Source organism: Apus apus, chromosome 12, assembly GCF_020740795.1.
Source record: "Apus apus isolate bApuApu2 chromosome 12, bApuApu2.pri.cur, whole genome shotgun sequence".
NCBI classification, from domain to species: domain Eukaryota; kingdom Metazoa; phylum Chordata; class Aves; order Apodiformes; family Apodidae; genus Apus; species Apus apus.
Window position 1 is genome coordinate 19,377,645 of NC_067293.1, and position 18,867 is coordinate 19,396,511.

The 18,867-nt window shown below is 54.2% G+C and overlaps 1 protein-coding gene across 1 annotated transcript in view; it reads left to right on the forward strand.

Annotated features, from left to right (window-relative positions):
* EFNB1 (ephrin B1) overlaps positions 1-18,867 on the forward strand; it is a 65,977-nt gene that overhangs the window by 21,889 nt on the left and 25,221 nt on the right. Inside the window, exon 2 of the mRNA XM_051630402.1 lies at positions 7,421-7,698. Coding sequence (XP_051486362.1) covers positions 7,421-7,698 — 278 coding nt within the window. The remainder of the gene's footprint in view (positions 1-7,420; positions 7,699-18,867) is intronic.

Here is an 18,867-nt window from a genome sequence, read left to right on the forward strand (position 1 = left end):
TTGGCCTTCAGTGATGGAAGCTGGTGAGGGAGAGTTATGACATAAGGCCTCAAATACAAGGCTGGTGGTTATTAACCCTGTGTTGGAGTAGCCTCCTGGCATGGCCAAAGCCACTGGCTACCCTGCAGAGAGGTGCTGGGAGCCAAGATGGGGCTGGGCTGGCTCCTGAGCATGCACTTGTTTGCGCTGACTTAAGTGTCATGTATTTTGGGGCAGAGGGAGGTATTTTGGTTTCTTTTTCCTCCTGCAGCTGGTGTTTCCTTGCCTTCTGCTTAATTTGAACCCCAGCTTGACCGTGACCTTCAGCTGGTCATGGTTCAGAGTTTACCAGGGTACCAGTGCTGGTGGGGGCACTGGCTTCAGAATCTTTTAGGTGCTCCTGAGAAAATGACATCCAGAAAATGGCAACTGGGGAGGGTCACTTTGGGGTGTTGGGGGGTGTTCTTGCCCTCCTGTGACGAGCCTGTTGTAAAACAACGGGAGGGTTTTGGGGAGCAGTGGAATTAGAAAATGGCATCCTGGTGCAAGGGGGCTGGGGGTGCGGGTTGCCATGGCAACCCGTTTATGCCTCACTGATGCGTCGTGTAAATCCGTTTGGAAACGAGAAGGGCCTTTTGTCTTTGGGAGGGTTGAATGAGCCTCATTAAACCCGAGATGTGGAGAAAAGGGCCTTAGAGTGCATCTAGGAGAGGGACTGGATGGGACAGCCCTGTAGGGTGGCCGTGGGGACAGCAAGGAGCTGGGGGGGGGCGTTGGAAGGTGCCCTTGTGAATAGCTGAAAAATCTCTCTTTGAGCAGCGGAGGCCAGAGGAGCAGAGGAGATGTGAGGCTGTTTGCAGAGTTACCTGAAATTGCTGGGCTCTCTGCTGACCACCTCAGCTCTGAGAGGATGCAGCAGAAATAGAAGAGGTCTGCGGAAGGGCAATGAAAATAATTATACATGGATTAGCAGGGGGGAGGAAAAAAAGAAAAAGATCGAAGGCTCTTTTAAAGGAGACTAATAATAGAAGAGAACATAAAAGAAGTGGGATCTAAAAGTGTGGGCATTTGCTTGCTCCTATTTACCCTCTGTGGCAATGACATATAACTTGACTGAAGAAGCGAGACGGCGACAGATACAGATGGGAGGCAGAGGAGAGCAGGGAACGTTTTTATTCAAGTTGTAATTAACTTCCTTTCCTGGATGTCTTTGTTCCCAAGAATTTAATGGGAGTCAAAAAGGAGAAAGGGTCCTGTGCCTCTGGGCCCCAGCACAGCTCTGGGTTCTGCTGCTGGGCTGTTGGGTTCAGTGTGTAATTTCTGTGTTTTAGTTGTCCTTGGCTCTGGAGAGGGGAAGTGAGTTGAGTGCTGGGCTGGGATGTCCTGTGGGTCTGGCCAAGGAACCCCAGTGCTGTGCCAGGGTCTGTGGGCAGCCCAGCCCTGCCTGGGGTGTTGCCTTGTCCTCATGAAATGGGTTGTCTTGATGCTCTGGGTTCAAGCTTGCCAGGGAACCATGCGGTTGTCCATGTCTGATGAAGCTCTTCAACTTCAGCCATGGTGCTGTGAAGGTACTGCCCAAGTAAGATCGTGGTGTTTGCTGCCAACCCCCTGGTGCCTCTTGCTTGGTGCAAATACAGGTTTTGGCAAATGTAGAGATGACTGGGTGTCACCAGAGGAGCTCTGGAGCGATGGCTGGAGTGTGAGCTGGGGAGGAGCCTGCAGTGGCTGGAGTGTGACCTGGCCCTGTGGCATCAGGGAGTCTGAAGGACTGCTCTGGGGACAGGACTGATTTTTTCTAGCCTGTGGCCAGGTGTCCTAGGCAGAGACAATCCCCTGTGCCTGGCAGCTGCTGTGAAACAGGAGTGTTGTGTCCCGGGAAGGTGAGTAAGAAAGAGACAGGGAGGGGAACACTTTTAAATTTTTGTGCACTTGGGCACTGGTGAAGCTCTCGTGGGTCTGAGTGTTTTCCAGGAGAACACACCCAGTTTTATACACAGAGTTTTGACTTTTTTACTGGATCCCTTTGGCTTGCTGAGCTGTTTCCCATCCCTTTTCTGAGGTGGTTCCCATCTGAGGTGAGCTGTGGTGGCTTGTGGGAGCTGTGGTCCTGCTGGGAGGACTCACATACTGTGTTGGTATGAAGAGTTGTGCCAAAATGGTCTTCAGCTGCCCAGACAATGCTCTGCCAGGCATCTGCAGCCTTCCTGCAGCCTTCACTGCCAGAAGTAGATGTCCTCCTTGTAAGAACTAGTTATTTTTGGATTTCTTTGAAGAAAACAGCATCTAGCATATGTCATCTTGTATGTATGTCAGCATTAATGCTATAGAGCATCTTCTCCAAGGAGGAGGTTGTTGTTAAGTGTTGTTCTGTTTTCTGCAAAGCCTAAAATAAGGTGAGGAGCATCAGCATCGTGTTTCTCAGATGTGCACCAAGGTGATGCTGCCCTAAAGGTAGCTCACATGGTGCAGGGAGTGCCTGGGCTGGGTGGGAGACCAGTTGTTTGATAGTCTGTCAACCCATTCTTTTAAAAACCTACATTTTCAAGCAATTTTCTGGTCATGGCAGACTCAGCTGAAGAAGAACTGAAGGACTGCTGGGGTGTTTTGTGAAGGTGCCATGCATGACACTTGTGTTTGCAGCTATTGCTGTGAACCTGCTGGTTTGTCCATGGTTAACCATGGCCCAGTCTGCCAGTCTGTGCTTGCCCACGTGGAGAAGAGGAGCCTGCATGGTGGTGTGTGTGTGTATGTGTGGAGGAGGGAGGTCTCATGCCCAGCGTGAGCTGTGAGCTTGCTCTGGCCAAACTTCCATGGTTTTCCATCTCACCTCATGTTCCTGGGCTTGTTGAGCCTCTAGCAGTGGTGGGATGGAGCAGGTCATCCCTGTGTGGTGCTCAGTGGAACCCGCTGGTTGCAGGAGCCCCAGTGCTGCTGGAGCTCCTCAGTGTGGCTTGTGATCTGTCAGGCAGTGTGCCCAGAGCCCCACCACCCTCCCACACGGCTGCTCCTCCTCGAAGCCAAGGTGTGAACTTCTCAGCTGCTTGTGGAAAGACAACATCTCCTTGCCTGTGGTTGCACCAGGGCTTCCTGTCATCCTTGGTGTCCTCCAGGGTAGATCCCTCTGCCGAGCCCACTCCACCATGTCCCACCACAGTTTTTTGGACCCAGAGCAAGCACTAACGCTCTGTGCTGGTGAGAGGTGGGGCTGCCCCATCCACAGGGGGTTGGGGTTCCCCACCAGCAGCCCTCCCAGCTCAGGGCAGGGGAGAGGCTGCTCTTTAATCCCATCTCTCTGCTCCAGCATCCCGGCATCCCGCTGCCAACAGAGCTCCCCTTGTTTACCCAACTCGGAGGAATCGTTTTACAAGGCTCACAAATACCCTTTTCACCTTTCCCATCAGAAAACACCTCCCAAAACAATGAGGAAATTGGATGCTGCCACCTGATCGCTCCCGAGGAACCTGCAGGGCTGGGAGCTGGGGGCCAGGAGCCGGGGGCCACAGGGCTGGGGATGTCTGGTCGGGATGCTCCTTGGTGGCCAGCACGGCTCTGCGGGTGGGCAGCTGCAGGTGCCACCCAAAAGTCACCTTGAGGAGCTTTTAAGTGATGAAGCTGCTGATAACCTGGGTGCAGTTTGCAGCAGGGGTAAAAAAATTGTTCCTTTAAGCTTTGATGGCTGGACTTAAATCTTTCCCACCACCTTTGACACCAGGAGAAAGGATGCTGAGATGTTAATCTGTGAGCGGCTACCTGGTGGTAGTACCAGTGCTAAATTAATAAAAGCTGGAGCTGCCATCTTCCTCCCAGGTGCTGGGAGAAGGGAGGGGAAGGTGTGGGAGGGGGATGGACCCCACTGGGTGCTGGTTTGGGGTGCTGGGTGCCTGCTCATGGGCTTCCATGGCGTGCCTCCAGCACGTGCTGTGCAGGATTAGCCCCGAAGGCACTGGGCACTGCTGGTGGGTCCATCTCCATCCCTTTGCAAGGGGCATGCTGAGCTGGGGCACATTGTAGGAGGGGTCTGCTCACGTCCCAGGAGCAGGGTCAGAAACTGGGATTTCAGGAGGTTCCAGCTTGGAGCAGCAGCCATCCTCCCTCCTGCTCTGCCGGACTCAAATCTGTGTTGTCTGGTGGAGCGTGTGTCCAGGGCACATTATTGTGCTGCTGTTGATCTTCATTTCAGGGTTAAGGTTGAATTGAATTTGGATTTTTCTTTTTTTCGCCTCCTCACCTTAAAACAGGGAAACCAGACTGTGATCTGTGGGGAATACAGCAGATCCACCCCGCAATTACAGCATGTTCTCTGAGGGCACGGTGAATTTCCCTGTTAATTTAAAAGAAGATCTGTTCATTCTTCCCAGTTAAGATAAATTTGAAGACGTGTCCTTGTAAAGACAAGTCAAGAGTGTAATTCTTTTTTTGCCTTCAGCACAGTCCTTCTGAAGGCAAATTTCTCATCCCCAGAACTTGCTGTAATCCTGCATACGGGTGACTTGCGACAATTTCTGGCCCCTTTTTTCTCTGCTGTTCTCGTGACAAATGTTTCTTTTCACCTTCTGTGTTTTAAATGAGAATTTCCTGGAGAAGTGGCCTCTTGTGTGATGGGAACTGTTGCCAGTCTTCCCTAGGACAGCCGTCACAAGCTGTTGCTTGTGACAAAATGACATGTTTTTGGGGAAAAAATGTCAGTGCGCAGTTAAGAGCTCCAAGAGCCATGAGAGAGGTGTTACACTTCAGGGGTTTCTCATCACCTCTTGGCTGGGAAACAGCCTTGCTTTAGGGAGGACAGTAAGGGGGGGATGAAGGAGAAAAATTCAGGGAAATTGGAGGACAAAGGGTAAAAGGTGTGTGTGTGGGCAGGAATGCAGCTGCGTTGGAGGGAGCAGCCTGAAAGCCCTGTGCAGAGCTGCCTCTGTGTGCCATCAAGTGCCACCTGCTTTGGCTGGTGGCTCAGTCTTGCTCGATGCTGGTGCAGGAGATCTGGAAAATGTTCCTGGGCTAATTCCCAAGCAGAAGCTGTGTGCTTCTGAAGCTGAGACTTGAGTGTTCATGGAAGAAATATGACTCATAACAAATAAACCAAACACAGGCCTTCTTTCTGGATGTTCTAAGATGAAGAAGTGCCAGCAGGATGTGGTGCTGGGATGTTCTCAGCTCTCTTTATTGCTTTATGGCCTCTCCCCTGCTTAAAAATCAGCTCAGCCTGATACCAGACTGTGCTGTCGGTGCCGGGTGCTGTCGTGTAGATTGGTTGGTTTGCAAGTGTTGGCCAAGGAGGTGTGATAGATCCTCCTGGTATGGAGATGGGGGCTGGATAGGAGCCTTCCCCAGCTCTGGTGTTGTGAGACATCTGCTTTCCTTGTTTGTGGCTTCCTCTTCGGCATCTTCAGGGCAGGAGAGAGCTGGCAGGGGCTGGAGAAGGGAATTTGAGTCACTTGGGAGTCTTGTGCCAGAAAGGCTCTGACTCAGCCCAGCCATGGAGAAACGAGTGTGGGATCCAGCTGCCTCTCAGGGTGGGAACCCTTGAGCGAGTGTGCAAGTGTTCACTTGTGCTGCGTGTCTGCGGCCGGGGAGGGTGAGCAAGGGGAGGGAGGGGCAGGGGCTGCTTCCCTCCTCCTGCTGCTTTGCTCCCGGGATTGCACCAGGGCCCTGGCGGTGGATGGGGGAAACCTCCATTGCTCCCCAGGCTTTGGAAGCCCTGTAGTGGCCAAGGGCTTCCTGACCTCCTTGGTGACATCTGGGTGAAGTGTGGCTTACCTGCTGGCAGCAACAGGGACGGAGCCAGGCTCCAGCAGCGTCCCCCCAGGCTCCTGCAGCACCTTCCTCCAGAAGTCAGGACTTCCAAAAAGCCCAGTTGCTCCCTGCAAGCTCAGCCATGGTGCCACTGGTGCTGGGTTTGGGATCATCCCCCGTGGTGCTTCTCCAGGTAGTGCTGGAGCTGGTGTGATGGAGGCAGAGCCACAGCCAGGCAGGGAGGGTGGGGTAGATAACCTGACTGCCACTTCTGGAGCAGCGTGGGTGACAGTGGCTGGTGACAGGGACCATGCCCATGTCCCTGTCCCTTGCCTCCACTCATGGGGCTAGGCTGGGTGGGTGCCAGGGCTGCGCCCTCTGAGCTGATTGGAGAGGTGCAGCTGATGTCTGTCTGTCTGTCCTGGCTGTCCCTCCTGCTGTTGGAGCTGGCACGGATCTCTGGATCTCTGGAGCCCTTGCCAGGGGCACTGGGGTGTGGGTGGGCTCAGGCTCCTCCCAGCCTGGTGGGTTGGCATGCAGATCTGCCTGGGGCTGGGGCTGCTCAGGGGCTGCCTTCTGCTCCTTGCCTTCTTGCTAAGACTTGTACCAGAGCCACGGAGCAGGTTGGTCTTGTGTGTTTGATCTTCCTCCCATGGTGCCTGCAGCCTCAGCTGGTGCAGCTGGCTGGGGGGAGAAGGTGTCCCTATGGCCCTGTCCCCCCATCCGACTGCTGGGATGGGGCAAGGACCTGCCATGTCTGGAGGTGGGAAAGGAGGGCTCAGGTGTGCTCCTGCCAGAGCACACGCTTCAGTTTTTGCCGTGCCCAAATGGTGCAGGGAGTTGTAGCAGAGATAACTTTGCGGGAACATCCATTCCCACCTTATCTTCCATCAAGAACATGTTACGTCGCCTACATCAAAGTAGATGATCTGCTGGTTCCCTCCTTATTGCCCTAATCCTCTACTTCACACTTAAAAAAATAAATTAAAAAAAAATAATAAAATCAGAGTATTGCTCCACAATAACGAAATCTGAATGCTAATTATCAGCATATTGCCTTCCTTCCCTTCGCAATGCCCTGCCTTCCAGCCTCAAATAGCTTTCCTCCCTCCTTGCTCCTCTCCATCCGGTCCTCCCACGCTCCTGGGCACGCCGTTGAGCCTGGCTTGGTAGAAGTTGTCCTGCAGGATGCTTCCCTCCTTTCCATTTAAGGACAGGAATTCCTCAAGGAGCCAGGGCGTGGAAGGGATCCCTCCCTGTACCCCATTGTCAGGACTTCTCCCCATGCCTAATTATCACCTGTCCCTGCAGGAAGCTCCTTGCCTGGCCGTCGGGCAGAGCTGTGGCGTTGCCAGCCCGCCTGCTCTGCAGCCCTTTGTGGGAAGACTCCATTCCCTTTGGGATGCCAGGCTTGGGTTTGGGAAGGATGCTCGACCTCGTGGCAGCAGGAGGGCTGGGGAGCAAGGCTGAACCAAACCAGCCCCTGGTTTGGTCTGTGGGAGCCTGCACCAGCTCCTTGCACATGCAGTGGTGGGGAAGGAAGAGGAGAACTTTATTTTGGTGTCAAAAAAGGTCTTGGAGAGAGAAAGCATCAGAATTGAAGGATGAAATAAACTGTGTGGAAGTGGGGCTGTGCACAGGGTGGGATGGGCTGGAGTGGTCCCCGCTGCGCTCGAGCATGTGGCTGACCTCTGTCCTTCCTCTCTTCCAGGTTCATGACTGGGAAGGGGCTGGTCATCTACCCGGAGATTGGGGATAAACTGGACATTATCTGCCCCAAAGCGGAGCCGTCCAAGCCTTACGAGTACTACAAGCTGTACCTGGTGAAGAAGGACCAGGCCGATGCCTGCAGCACTGTCATGGACCCCAACGTGCTGGTGACGTGCAACCGGCCCGAGCAGGAGATCCGCTTCACCATCAAATTTCAGGAGTTCAGCCCCAACTACATGGGCCTGGAGTTCAAGAGGCAGCAGGATTACTTCATCACATGTGAGTCGCCCTCCTCTTCCTTGCCGCTGTCCCCAGCCTGCTGGGGCTGCCAGGGCCTGGAGAGTGTCACCAGGCGCTTGTTCACGACTTGGCTGGTGCAAAGAGCTGACACGTATGGAAAATATTTCCCACTGGATGGGACAAAGGGGATGAATGTGCCGCTGGCTCAGAGGGCCACCAGCTCTTATCTGTTTGCTGTCCCCCCTGCCCTGCCCGTGGCCAGGAGTGGGAGCATGTTCCCCAGCCGGGGTCAGCCCTGGCAGCATGTGCCTGGAGCTTATTTTTTGCTGCCATCTTCCTCTGAGGCTGGAGTGGTTGCAGGATGTTTCTTGTAGGGCTTGGCCCTGGGCTGCTCCCAGTGGGGCAGTTGGGATTGGGAGGGGCAGTGACTGAGGAGATGCTTGTCCTTCCTGCCCAGATGCTGGCTCTGAGAGCAGCCCTGGCAGCAGGAAGCCACCAGTGGTGGCCAGTCCTTGCTGTGGTCTAAATGACTGTAAAAAAGGACCAAGGCAGGGATTGTCCTGCTGTTCTCAGCACTGGTGAGGTCACATCTTGAATCTTGTGTACAGTTTTGGGCTTCTCACCACAAGGATGCTGAAGGGCTGGAGTGTGTCCGGAGGAGGGCAACAGAGCTGGAAAGGGTCTGGAGCACAAGTCTGATGAGGAGCAGCTGAGGGAGCTGGGGGTGTCCAGCCTGGAGGAAAGGAGGCTGAGGGGAGACCACCTCGCTTTCTGCAGCTGCCTGAAAGGAGGTTGGAGGTCTCTTCTCCTAAGGACTAAGTGAAAGGACAAGAGGAAATGGCCTCAAGTTGTGCCAGGGGAGGCACAGTTTTAGGTTGGATATCGGGAGAAATTTCGTACCCCGAAGGGTTGTCAGGCCCTGGCCCAGGCTGCCCAGGGCAGTGGTGGAGTCCCCATCCCTGGGGGGATTTCAAAGCTGTGTAGATGTGGTGCTGAGGGACATAGGGCAGTGGTGGCCTTGGCAGGGCTGGGGTAACGGTTCGACTGGATGATCTGAAAGTTCTTTTCCAACCAAAACCATTTGATGATTCTATTCTGTGATGATTCTCCACACTGGCTTGTTCACGCTGTTTCTCATTAACTTTCTCATGGCTTTATGGAGGGGAGGGAGAAGGAAGCCTGAATTTCCTTGGAGCCACATGGCTTCTCTCTGCTCTCCTGGCCAGCAGCCCTGTGCAGGGGCCAGCCCCAGTGTGGGAGGCCAGCACTGTGGGTGCTGGTGCTTTGTAGTCAGTGAACAGATGTATTTTTAGCCTGAAATCCTTGCCCTCGGAGGGGGTGCTGAGGATGTTTGCAGACAGCTGGGGGCTGGAGGTGCCGTGCTGTGGGGCAGTGCCATGGCCATGCTGCCAGCCCCAGCCAGCCCTCCCCAGGGCTGGGGCTGCCTCTGGTTTGGCTGTGGAATCATTTGGGTAAAGCTGGTGCTGAGAGAGCAGCTGGGGTGGGCTCTGGCAGGTCAGCCCCCAGCCCACTCCTGTGTCCCTCACAGTGAGTTATGGTTGGTGCTTCCTAACGCGTGGAATGAGCACGGGGTGGTGGCAAAGGAGCTGGTGGGGGTTTCTGGGCACTTGTGCTTAGCTCTGTGTGGCTGTAGGAGGGGTGACAGTGAGGAGGACCTGGTGCAACAACCTGCCAAGCCTGCTCAGTGCCAGCAGAGACCAAGATCTGCACAGGGCTGAGTCACCATTTGGTGGGGCCGCTCTCTTTGAAAGAGGCTGTCACCCTCACTGGCTGGTTTTTGGAACCATCTGCTTGGTGGCCACAGGTGGGGTCACCAGCTTTGCAGCCATCAGGGGTGCATGTGACCCTGGCTACCAGCCCAGATGCCCCAGGGATGGGCTGGGGATGCCACAGGCCCTGGCACAGTTCCTCTCTGTGCTACCATCTCCTTTAATGCGAGTACCCAGGGCTGGCACCAGCCTGGTGGCTCTGGGACCCCTGTGAAGATCAATCCTTCTGCTGTCCCTCAGTAAGCTCTTTCTTGAGTGGGCAAAGACCAGGGAAAGAGAGGGGCTAAATGTGCAGCTGTGAGTCTTCTTTGGAGGTCCCTTCCAACCCCTGCCATTCTGAGATTCTGTTAGTCTGCCTTTTGTATCTCGGGCAAACATCTTGAAGTGCTCAGTCAGCAGCTACTCTGTGCTTGGGGGTCAAGTTCAAGCAGCAGCATGATCATCAGCTAATGAGGGCTGCAAGTGGGGTCCTGATTCTGCTTCCAGCAATGGGAATCTTCTCCTGTATCTAGAAGTTTTTTCTGTATTTGTAATGCAGTTCTGCTTTCATCCCAAGGAGGGGTGATCTCACTTACAATCCTGTTTCCATTCCCAGTCTCCTCTTGCAGCATCTCAGAGCCTGTATAGAGCTGGAATAGGGAGAGGGGTGCTCAGAGCATCCCTGCTGGGTCTACCCCCCTCCTCAGTGGGCCAGCAGTGTCCTCTGCCCCCTCCTCAGACCGTTTCTGACTTTAATTTCTCTTGACTCGTCTGCGCTTTGAAGCGAGCCCCCTTGGTGCTGGGAGCCAGTGGCCGCTGCCAGCTGAACTTTGGCCCCTGGGTGGGCTGGGGATGCTCCTGTGATCTGGCCCTACCCTCTGCCGAGCAGCCCCAGGAGCTCTTTCTGCCAAGAAATAAAATAGCCAAAAAAACAAAGTCAAAAGTCTCCCAAGCAGACCACCCACACGTTGTCTTTTTTTTTTTCCCTTTTTTTTTTCTTTTTTTTTTTTTTCTTGCTTACCCCTAACCCTCTCTTTCCCCCCACCCCCCCTTCTCCCCTCTCCCCAAGCTTTGCCTTGACACACAAAAGGGATTTTTTCCCTTCCTTTTCATCTGCTGGTGGCTGGGGGAGGCAGTGCTGAGGTGGAGGGGAGCGGGATGGCAGCGGGACGGGTGCCGCTTGGTCCCCACCGGAGCCAGGGGGCTGGAAAACCTCCCTCCTGGAGCTGGGGGGGCTTCCCGGGGTCCCTCACCATTCAGGGCTGCTTCCCCCCCCCTCCCCTCTCCTTGGTTATGCCAAGCCTTGTTTAGGGCCACTTTTATCACGGAGGGACATGGCCCCAGCCCTCGGCTTAGCGATGAAAAAGGCTTTTGAAAGTGTCACCTCTCCCAAGCCTTGCGCCGAGCCCCTCCGCGCCAGCCTCGGACTGGCCTTAAAAGCATCTTTTCTCCCAGGGCTGATGCCTCTTCCTAAGCCTTTTCATAAAGAACGAGATGTGACAGCTCCTGCCTGTGGGTCCATGCTGCAGACAGAAGCTCAGCGGAGGACGTGGGGTGCTGGCAGGACATGGGGCTCCAGCAGGACATGGGTCACTGTCCCCAGGATAGGGCCCTGAGAGAGCAGGGAAGCTGGGGATTTGGGAATTGGGTGTTTTGCTCTGTGGCAGGCTTTAGGCCCTGAGCAGCCCATGGTTTATTTTGTCCTTGGTCTCCTGCAACTGCCTCTGTCCCTGCCCTTCGTGTTTGAGTGGGAATCTTCTGTCCCCAGTGTCTTATCCCCTCCCTGCAAAAGTATCGTGCACCATGGGCAGCTGGAGGAAAGTGTCCCGTGGTGGCTCTCCCGGGCGGTTCCTCCTCCTGTGCTGTGCAGGAGGTAGGAAGGTGAGGTCCAACAGGGGTGAATTCTCGCTTTTTGCCCTAAAAGAATGTCCTTTTGGGGGGTTCCTCAGCCAAGCACAAAGCCATGGACAGGCTGCTGCAGAGGTCAGTGGGGACTGAGGGCAAGGAGAGAGGTTTGGAGCATTCACAGCAGCTCTGTCAAGGTGGAAGGTGCTCCTGGCTCATTATAGCAAGCTTGTGGTTACTCCTCTCTTCATCCCAGCTGAGCTGGTAGAGAAGCTGGTTGCTTGCAAATGGCTGAAATGGGAGGGAAGAGTGTGTTCGAGTGCTTAAAAATAATCCATCTGATTGGTTTTGGGGCTAGCTGGAGCAAAAGGTGGTAGAAAGATGAACAGTGAGGGCTGTTTTGTGAAGGTTCTGTTGGGTAGGTGGGGTGGAGGTCCTGCTTCGTGCCTGCGGGTCAGCTGTGCCAGGTCTGAGAGCCTGACCATGCTAGTGTTTCTCCTCAGCCTTGTTTTTTACCAATTTCTGATTATTTTGCTCTGCTTCCTTAGCTGTCCATGTCCCAGTTGCCTTCCTCCCCTTTGCGTCTGTGGGACTGGGACTCTCGTGGGCAGCTCTGCTCCCCCCGGCATAGCCAGCCCTGCCGGTTCCTCTCTCACCACCTCCCCTTCTAACTCACTCCAGCTCTTAATTGCTTTTGCTGCTACTCTTTGAACTTGCTCCAGTTTTCCTATCTCTGGTAATGAGGTGCCTAGATAGAGATGCATTAATCCCCATGTCCCGGCAATGGGGCGGGATGAGGTGGAGCTCAGGATGCTCTGGATGTGGCCCAGCGGGGCCCTGGCACGGAGGCGTCTCAGGTGACGTGTTCCTCAGCCTGGTGCTCCCTTCACCCTTGGGCAGGGTGGTGATGGTGGTCCTTGCAGCCCTGTCTGCATTCTGTGGTGTGTGGGAGAGCCAAGACCTCCAGGCAAAGCCTGGCTCAGCCTTTTCATGCTCTCCAGGCAGCTGTTTGCAGATGTGATGGACAGCACCTTGGCCAACTGACACTGCTGTGCTCGTCCAGGTTTTCCGTGGTGTCCCAGCTCTCTTTTGAGCCAGTCCCTCCTGGATGAGGGGTGATTAAAGCAAGGAGATCTCGTTTGATAAAAACACTAAAGCAAAAGTGAGGCCCCGTAGATGTTTGCGCCATAAATCTAATACATTTGCTGTTTATTGTTAGTCTTTAAGCCCTTCAATCCATTTTTGATGTAATAATGTTCGTAATCCAATCTAACGCGTTTTGGCAGCAGGATTCAGAGAGACCAGATACATTACCCTGAGTGTTTCTTTAAACCCCTTGTCTTGCATTTCTGTTTTTAGATGCAATTAGACTTAACCTGGCAAGAATTATTTGTTGTAAACTATGGCTGCCTCTGTGACGTGGGCTTCGTCCCTGGGCCTTTCTGCATCAGCATTTTTCTATAGCTTGTGCTTCAGCATGGAGAAGGGGGTCACCTATATGCTGCCAACTGCCAGAGTTGTCCTTTTTTTTTTTTTTTTTTTTTTTTGGGACACATTGCCATACTTGCCTTTCTGGCTCTCCTCCTCCAGCTTCTGAAATAGCTGCCGTTGGGTTGGGAAGCCTTTAGCCCATGTGTGAGAGTGTCTGTGGAGCTTCTGGAAGTTCTTCCTGCAGCCCTTGGTATTTAATAATTTCCTCTCTGGTTCCTTCTGCCCTGGCAAGTGCTGTGCTGGCGATGGGTGCTGGGCTGGGGGGCTGGGGGGAGGCCAGGCACAGCCCCCCGGGGCAGTTTGTCAGCCCGCCAGCTCTTTGCTGGCTTTCTTCGCTGATTGCATTTAAATGTGGCCACTTTCATGTGCTCCTCATCTTCCATCCCACAACTTGTTTGGTGAAGATGAGTTGAAAGCAGAAGTGCCGTTTGATGCCGTGATGAGAGCTATGAGCTTCTGCTGATAAAACCCCAATTAACTGGCTTCCTCATTCTTCACCCAAATGGGCCAACGCTGTCCTCGTCCCACCGCCTTGTGACATACCTGAGGAATGCCGGGGCGAGGCAAAGCCATCCTGGTGGCCCAAACAACCATCTGGTTTTGGGGGCTGGCTTTCCTCCCCCATCCCTGTCCCACTGGGAGCTGGTGGTAGAGGGTGGGTGAGGCCCTCTCCTCGCGGGAGGTGCTGCGTGGGAGCCGATGGGCTTGCGCCGGAGACAAACGGGTCTCTAACGGTGTCCCGCTCACAACTTCAAAGCCCGGGTGCTGGACATGTCAAACCCAAATAATGGCCCTTAGACAACACGCGGTTCCTTGTCTCGGAGGCTTGTCTGAAGACCGTGACCACGGTAAATGCGATTTTGTTGAGCCCTGTCCCTTAAGCCTCTGCCTCTTTTCTCTTCTCCTCCTCCCTCCTGACCTTTTCGGCTCAGCGCTGTCCCCGGACAGCCCCTGGCAGCTGATCTCATAGCTCAGCCTTTCACGGCCCTAATAGGGATGAAAACCCCGATCAGAAAGGGCCAGTGTCCTGCACCCAGCCAGGAGGTAAATACCCAGCGCTTTGATCTGCTCCTGGGCTGGGAGAGGAGAGGGGGCCCTGCCTGCAACAAAGCCCCTGGCCAGGGGTGCTGGTGCCTGCTTAACTCTGCCTGCTGGGCAGCCCCTGCCTGTGCTGGGCGGGCAGCTGCCCTCAGCTCTGGCATGGCTAGGGGCTCTCCCCACCACACCAGGTTGTGTCTGCCCAGGGAGTCATGCTTCCTGACTCCAAGGATGGTCTTCCCCAGGAGAAACCATTTCCAAAGAGCGTCTCTCTAACACTGACATGACTCCTTAGCAGAAGACAAAATGTGTTCAACTCCCTCAGTGCTCCAGAAGACTGAGGTGATGTGCAGAGGTGACGTTGTGGCCTGGGTGATGGCAGCAAGGAGGTGACATCCAGCTGGCACCCATGCGTTGCCTGTCTGATCCTGCTCTTAACACTGCTGGGGCAGCACAACTCTGCCTGTCCCCCCCAGCCCCCAGAAGGCATTCCCTTTGCAACTGTGGGACAGAGCCAGCACTAAAGCAATCCCTTGGGTTTTTTGGTGGCTCTTTTTTGGCCCCTTTCCTTGTCCTCCCCTTCCAGCCCCTGCTGGTCTGCAGCAGCTGGAACTCCAGGGAATCTCCTGAAGCTGCAGATGCACAGGCCCTAAAGGATCCTGCTCTTCAGTGATGGTCACTTTTGAAGGCTTCCTCCGTAACAATGGAAGAGATGAAAACTTGGCTGTGTTTGGACTGAACTTCCAGTAAGAGAGTTGAAGGCAGAAAAAGCTTTCAGCTTGACGAGGACTTGAAGAAACATCCCAGCATACAGGAATAGCTGGGAAGGGTGTGCATCAGATAAGTGCAGGCAACTACTTCCTTGGCTTGTCTTTTTTTCAATAACCATTTCTTCACTGGGACCCTCTCTCCAGCTTTTCTCCTGGGATCCTCTGACACTCTTGTACCTGTGATGCCTTCTTGCTGGAAGAGACTTGAAGGCACCACCCCAGTTCTCACCTGGTGTAAAAGGCTGTGTCTTGTAGCTTCAGCTGCAAGCTGGGATGCTGGGTGATCATCTAGGATGTATGAAGGTGGGTGTTGGGGAGCATACCATGGGTGCTGGCTGTTGGGCCAAGAGCATGTTGGGGTCTCCAGAAATCACCACTGCACTCAAACCATGATACATGCAGGGTGGAGGCAGGTTGGGCGTTGCCGAGTTGTGATTCTCAGCCCTTCTCCATCTCTTTAATTTCTCATGCTCCGTGTTTTGATGGGCTCCCACCCATGCTGGCTGTGCTGGGGAGGGCCACCCAGGTTGTGTGGGGCACCTTTAAAAGCTTGCCTTTCTGGGGAGAATTGATTTTACTTGCCATTTGAAGTTTCTTTGCCCTAGGAGTGATGGTTTTGCTGCCGCTGCTGCTGTGTAATGGCCATGCTCTTTGATCCTGGCTGGCCATGTGGAGAGGGTGTTAGCACAGCTAATTGGGAGGTGCCTGCCATGAGCTGGTGGGGCGTGGCTGCTCACCCCTCTGCAGTGGGGTCAGCCCTAGATCAGGGGTCTAAAAGGCCCCTTCCTCCATCCTTCCCATAGTGAGTGGGTGAGTCCGCATCTGGATACTCAGGGGCTCATTAGTTTAGGAAATGTCCAAATCCTGTAACTTGGGGTGTTGCTGGAGTTGTTAGCTCTGTGTGCTGGTGCCCTTCTGGAGCAGAGGGCTGAGGTCAGCTCCTGGGGTCCTGCTGGGACTTGAGGGTGATGTGTCAGCTCCTGCAACCTCTGGAATTGCAGGTGCTGCTCTGCAACAGTGTCAGCAAACTCCTGGGACAAGACACTGAGCTGAGGGTGATCCTGCCCCAGTCCCCGTGTGGGTGCAACACTAGTGGGTGCGTGGCAGCAGCAGCTGCTCCCTGGTGGAAGGAGGGCTGGTTCCTGTCCTGGCCATGGGGTTATTTGCAACTCTGATCCAGGAATTGCACCACTGTAAACTTCCCCGCTGCCAGCAGATTCCTGATGCTTATGCAAAGTTTACCTTTAATTGCAGTGGGTTTTCCTTCTGGCTGTCCCACAGCATGCCCTGAGCTCCTGTCCCTCCCTGCTGCCCTGTACCTCCTCAGCTCCCCACGCTCTCCCTGCCAAATTAAACATCCTGAAGACGTGCAGGTGAATCAGCCTCTCTGGTCCCTGTTAACTGGCTTTTCTCTATGCCAGCTCCAGCCCAGCACCCGGGCAGTGATGGCATAGCCCCAGCTCAGCACTGGCTCCGTGTCCCTACATCCCTCTGTGCAGCACCTCCTGGTGTCTGCATCCACCCTGCTGGGGGATCCTGGCACTGTCATGTGTCCCGTCCCCCTCCCAGGTTCCTCTCCATCCCCTTCACAACATATTTCTTAGTCAGTGGCAGATGTTTTGCTACCTAACCGAGGAGATTTACACCCTGTTAAAATGCAATAAGTGCTTTCCTCCTCTCCTGCTCCCAGAGGGGCCCACAAATGACTCTGGCAGAGCATCAGGTAGAGAATTACATGGCACTTCTTCCCTGACCTATAACCAGCTGCTTGGGGCTGCCGCAGAGACTGTGCAAATAACCTTTCCTTTCCACTGATGCTCTTTTACCCTTTTTTTTTTTTTTTTTTTTGGAAGGGGGTGAATAGACCTGAAGACAAAGGCTTTATTTAGTGTCCTGGTCTGTGCTGTGCAGGGAGCAAGGCAGCATGTGTTCCCCAGGACGGGGCTGGTGGGACCTTGCACAGCTTGTCTACGTGGTCATTTCAGCAGCAAAAGGGCTTGTGAGTGGGTAAGAAGCTGTGGTCTGGCACCCAAGAAATGCCTTCTGGACTTGATGAAGCCATGACTCTTACTCATTATGCTAATTGGCGTCGGTTTTGATTTTTCCAAGAGAAAGCTGAATTAACGGGAAATTAGGTTTTCTCTTAAATGTTGCTTGTGTTGAAGTGTCTTTTTTCTAGACAATACCTGAGTGTTTGCCTGTTGTTCTCCCTTTGCCCCTGGAAAGCACCCTAGACAGTCCCAAACCAGTGCTTTGGCCTGGGAGCAGGGCTGTGGCACACGGGGAGAGTTCTTTCTGGAAGGGATGGGGCTAATTTGCCATTTTTATTTATCTGTGTGGTGGGCTGGCCCTGGCCAGGAGCAGGTGAGCTCCATCCCAGCTAGACCCAGGGCTGTCATTTGCATTCCCATTTCCGGAAGTGTGTTTGAACCTGGTGATTTCCACATGGTGGTGTGTTTGCTGAAGCAGGAAATGTGGGCTGGGATGTCTGGGTTCTCCAGGTATGCAGCGGGTGGTCCATCCTCTGCAGTCACCCCAGCTGTCCCCTTGCTGTGGGGAGGATGGAGGTGAAGCCCTGGCTGGTGAGAGCTGACCAGAGCAGCTTTCCCTCCAGTGGCAAAGATTTGTAGGGTTTTACAACAACACAAAATGATTGCTGTAGCCAATTCAGCCTGAATCAGCACCGTTGGGTTGTTTCTTCATGCCTTGCTTTGAGACCCAACAGTGCTTGGCCATACCTGCTTGCTTCCTCTTCATGGAAGGACATGGTCCAAAGTTGCAGCAGGCTGGCACTTCCCTCATTAGTACAGGGAGTCGTGTGTTTTTTTATATAAAATCTATTTATTTATTTAATCCAGGGCTGGATGTGTGGTGCTGTGGGGTGTTAGCATCCCTCTCCCTTCCAGCTGCACTTGGGTGCTCCAGGGCTTCCCAGAAGGATGCAGCAATTCAGAGAGGCAAAATCCCTGGCAAACACCACGGCCATAAATGGGACCTTTGTGTTGGCCAGCAGTTGGGTTTGCCATGTGCCACTCCAGCTCCATGCCTGGCTTGGATTTGGCGTGCTGGGAGTGTGGGCTCTGTTGCAGCTGATCCTGGAGCCACCTCTGCTCCCAACTGCTCCAGGGTGTTGGTGCCATCAGGAAAAGCAGAGACATGGGCTGGAGGGAGCTGTGGAGGCAAAGTGTGCACCTGCACCTGCCTGTGCACATGGAGAGATGGTGGAGGGAGACTTGGTGGCCCTGCTGGGGGAGAAGGGACAAGAAAGCTGGAAAGGAGCTTTTACAAGAGCATGGAGTGATGGGTCAAGGGGGAACGGTTTAAAGCTGAAAGAAGGGAGATTTAGATGAGATGTTAGGAAGAAATTCTTTCCTGTGAGGGGGCCCAGGTTGCCCAGAGAAGCTGTGGCTGCTTCATCCCTCGAAGTATTGAAGGGCTGGTTGGATGGGGCTTGGAGCAGCCTGGGCTGGTGGGAGGTGTCCCTGCCCATGCAGGGGGGTTTGAAGCTTCTAAGTCCCTTCCAACCCTTCTGTGATTCTCTGAACCTTGGCCCACCATCAGCCAGCACAGGCTGGTGTGGGTCTCCAGCAGCAGCCAGTCCTCAGTTTGGTGGGTGGAACCTGCCGGGACCCTTGTTCATCCCTTCTGGAGGCAGAGGGGAGCTCCATGTTCCTTTGGTGGGGTTTCCCTGACCCCAAGAGTTGCTGCACTGGTGGCAGGGAGAACCTGAGATCCATGGCTGGGGCCTGGGGAGGGTTTGAATCCCCAGCTCTGGCAGTCCTGGTGCAGGCTGTTCTCTAGGAAACACCCGTGTTTTTCCAAGTTGTTTGTCTTTGTGGGACCCTGAGACTGTAAACCCTGAGGAGCAAAGAGGAGGATGCAGATAATGGACACAAGGAATGTTGCTTGTGAAACCTGGGTTTGAGACTTTGGAAGCTGGCAGGGCAGAGAGGGAAGGTTGTGGTGGAAGTCCCAGCTCTGATAATTTCCACATTTCCCACCCCATAGCAACAGCCATTACCATGCTCAGAGCAGCATGAGCAGAACTTTTTCCTGCTAGAAGGCATTTTTTGGGTAGTGTGGTGATAGTGGCAGCTGCTGGATGGGCAGGCTGAGGATCCCTGCCCATGGTCATTGTCTCCCAGCGCCTACTCAGCTCTTCTCCTTCCATTCCAGACCAGGAGGCTGGAGCAGCTCTTGAGCTGCCAGGAGAGTGTGTGAAACCTTAGCTTAGCACCTCCTGTAGCCATTTAGGGACGGGCCAGGGCTGGGCTGGCTTGCACACAGATTTCTGG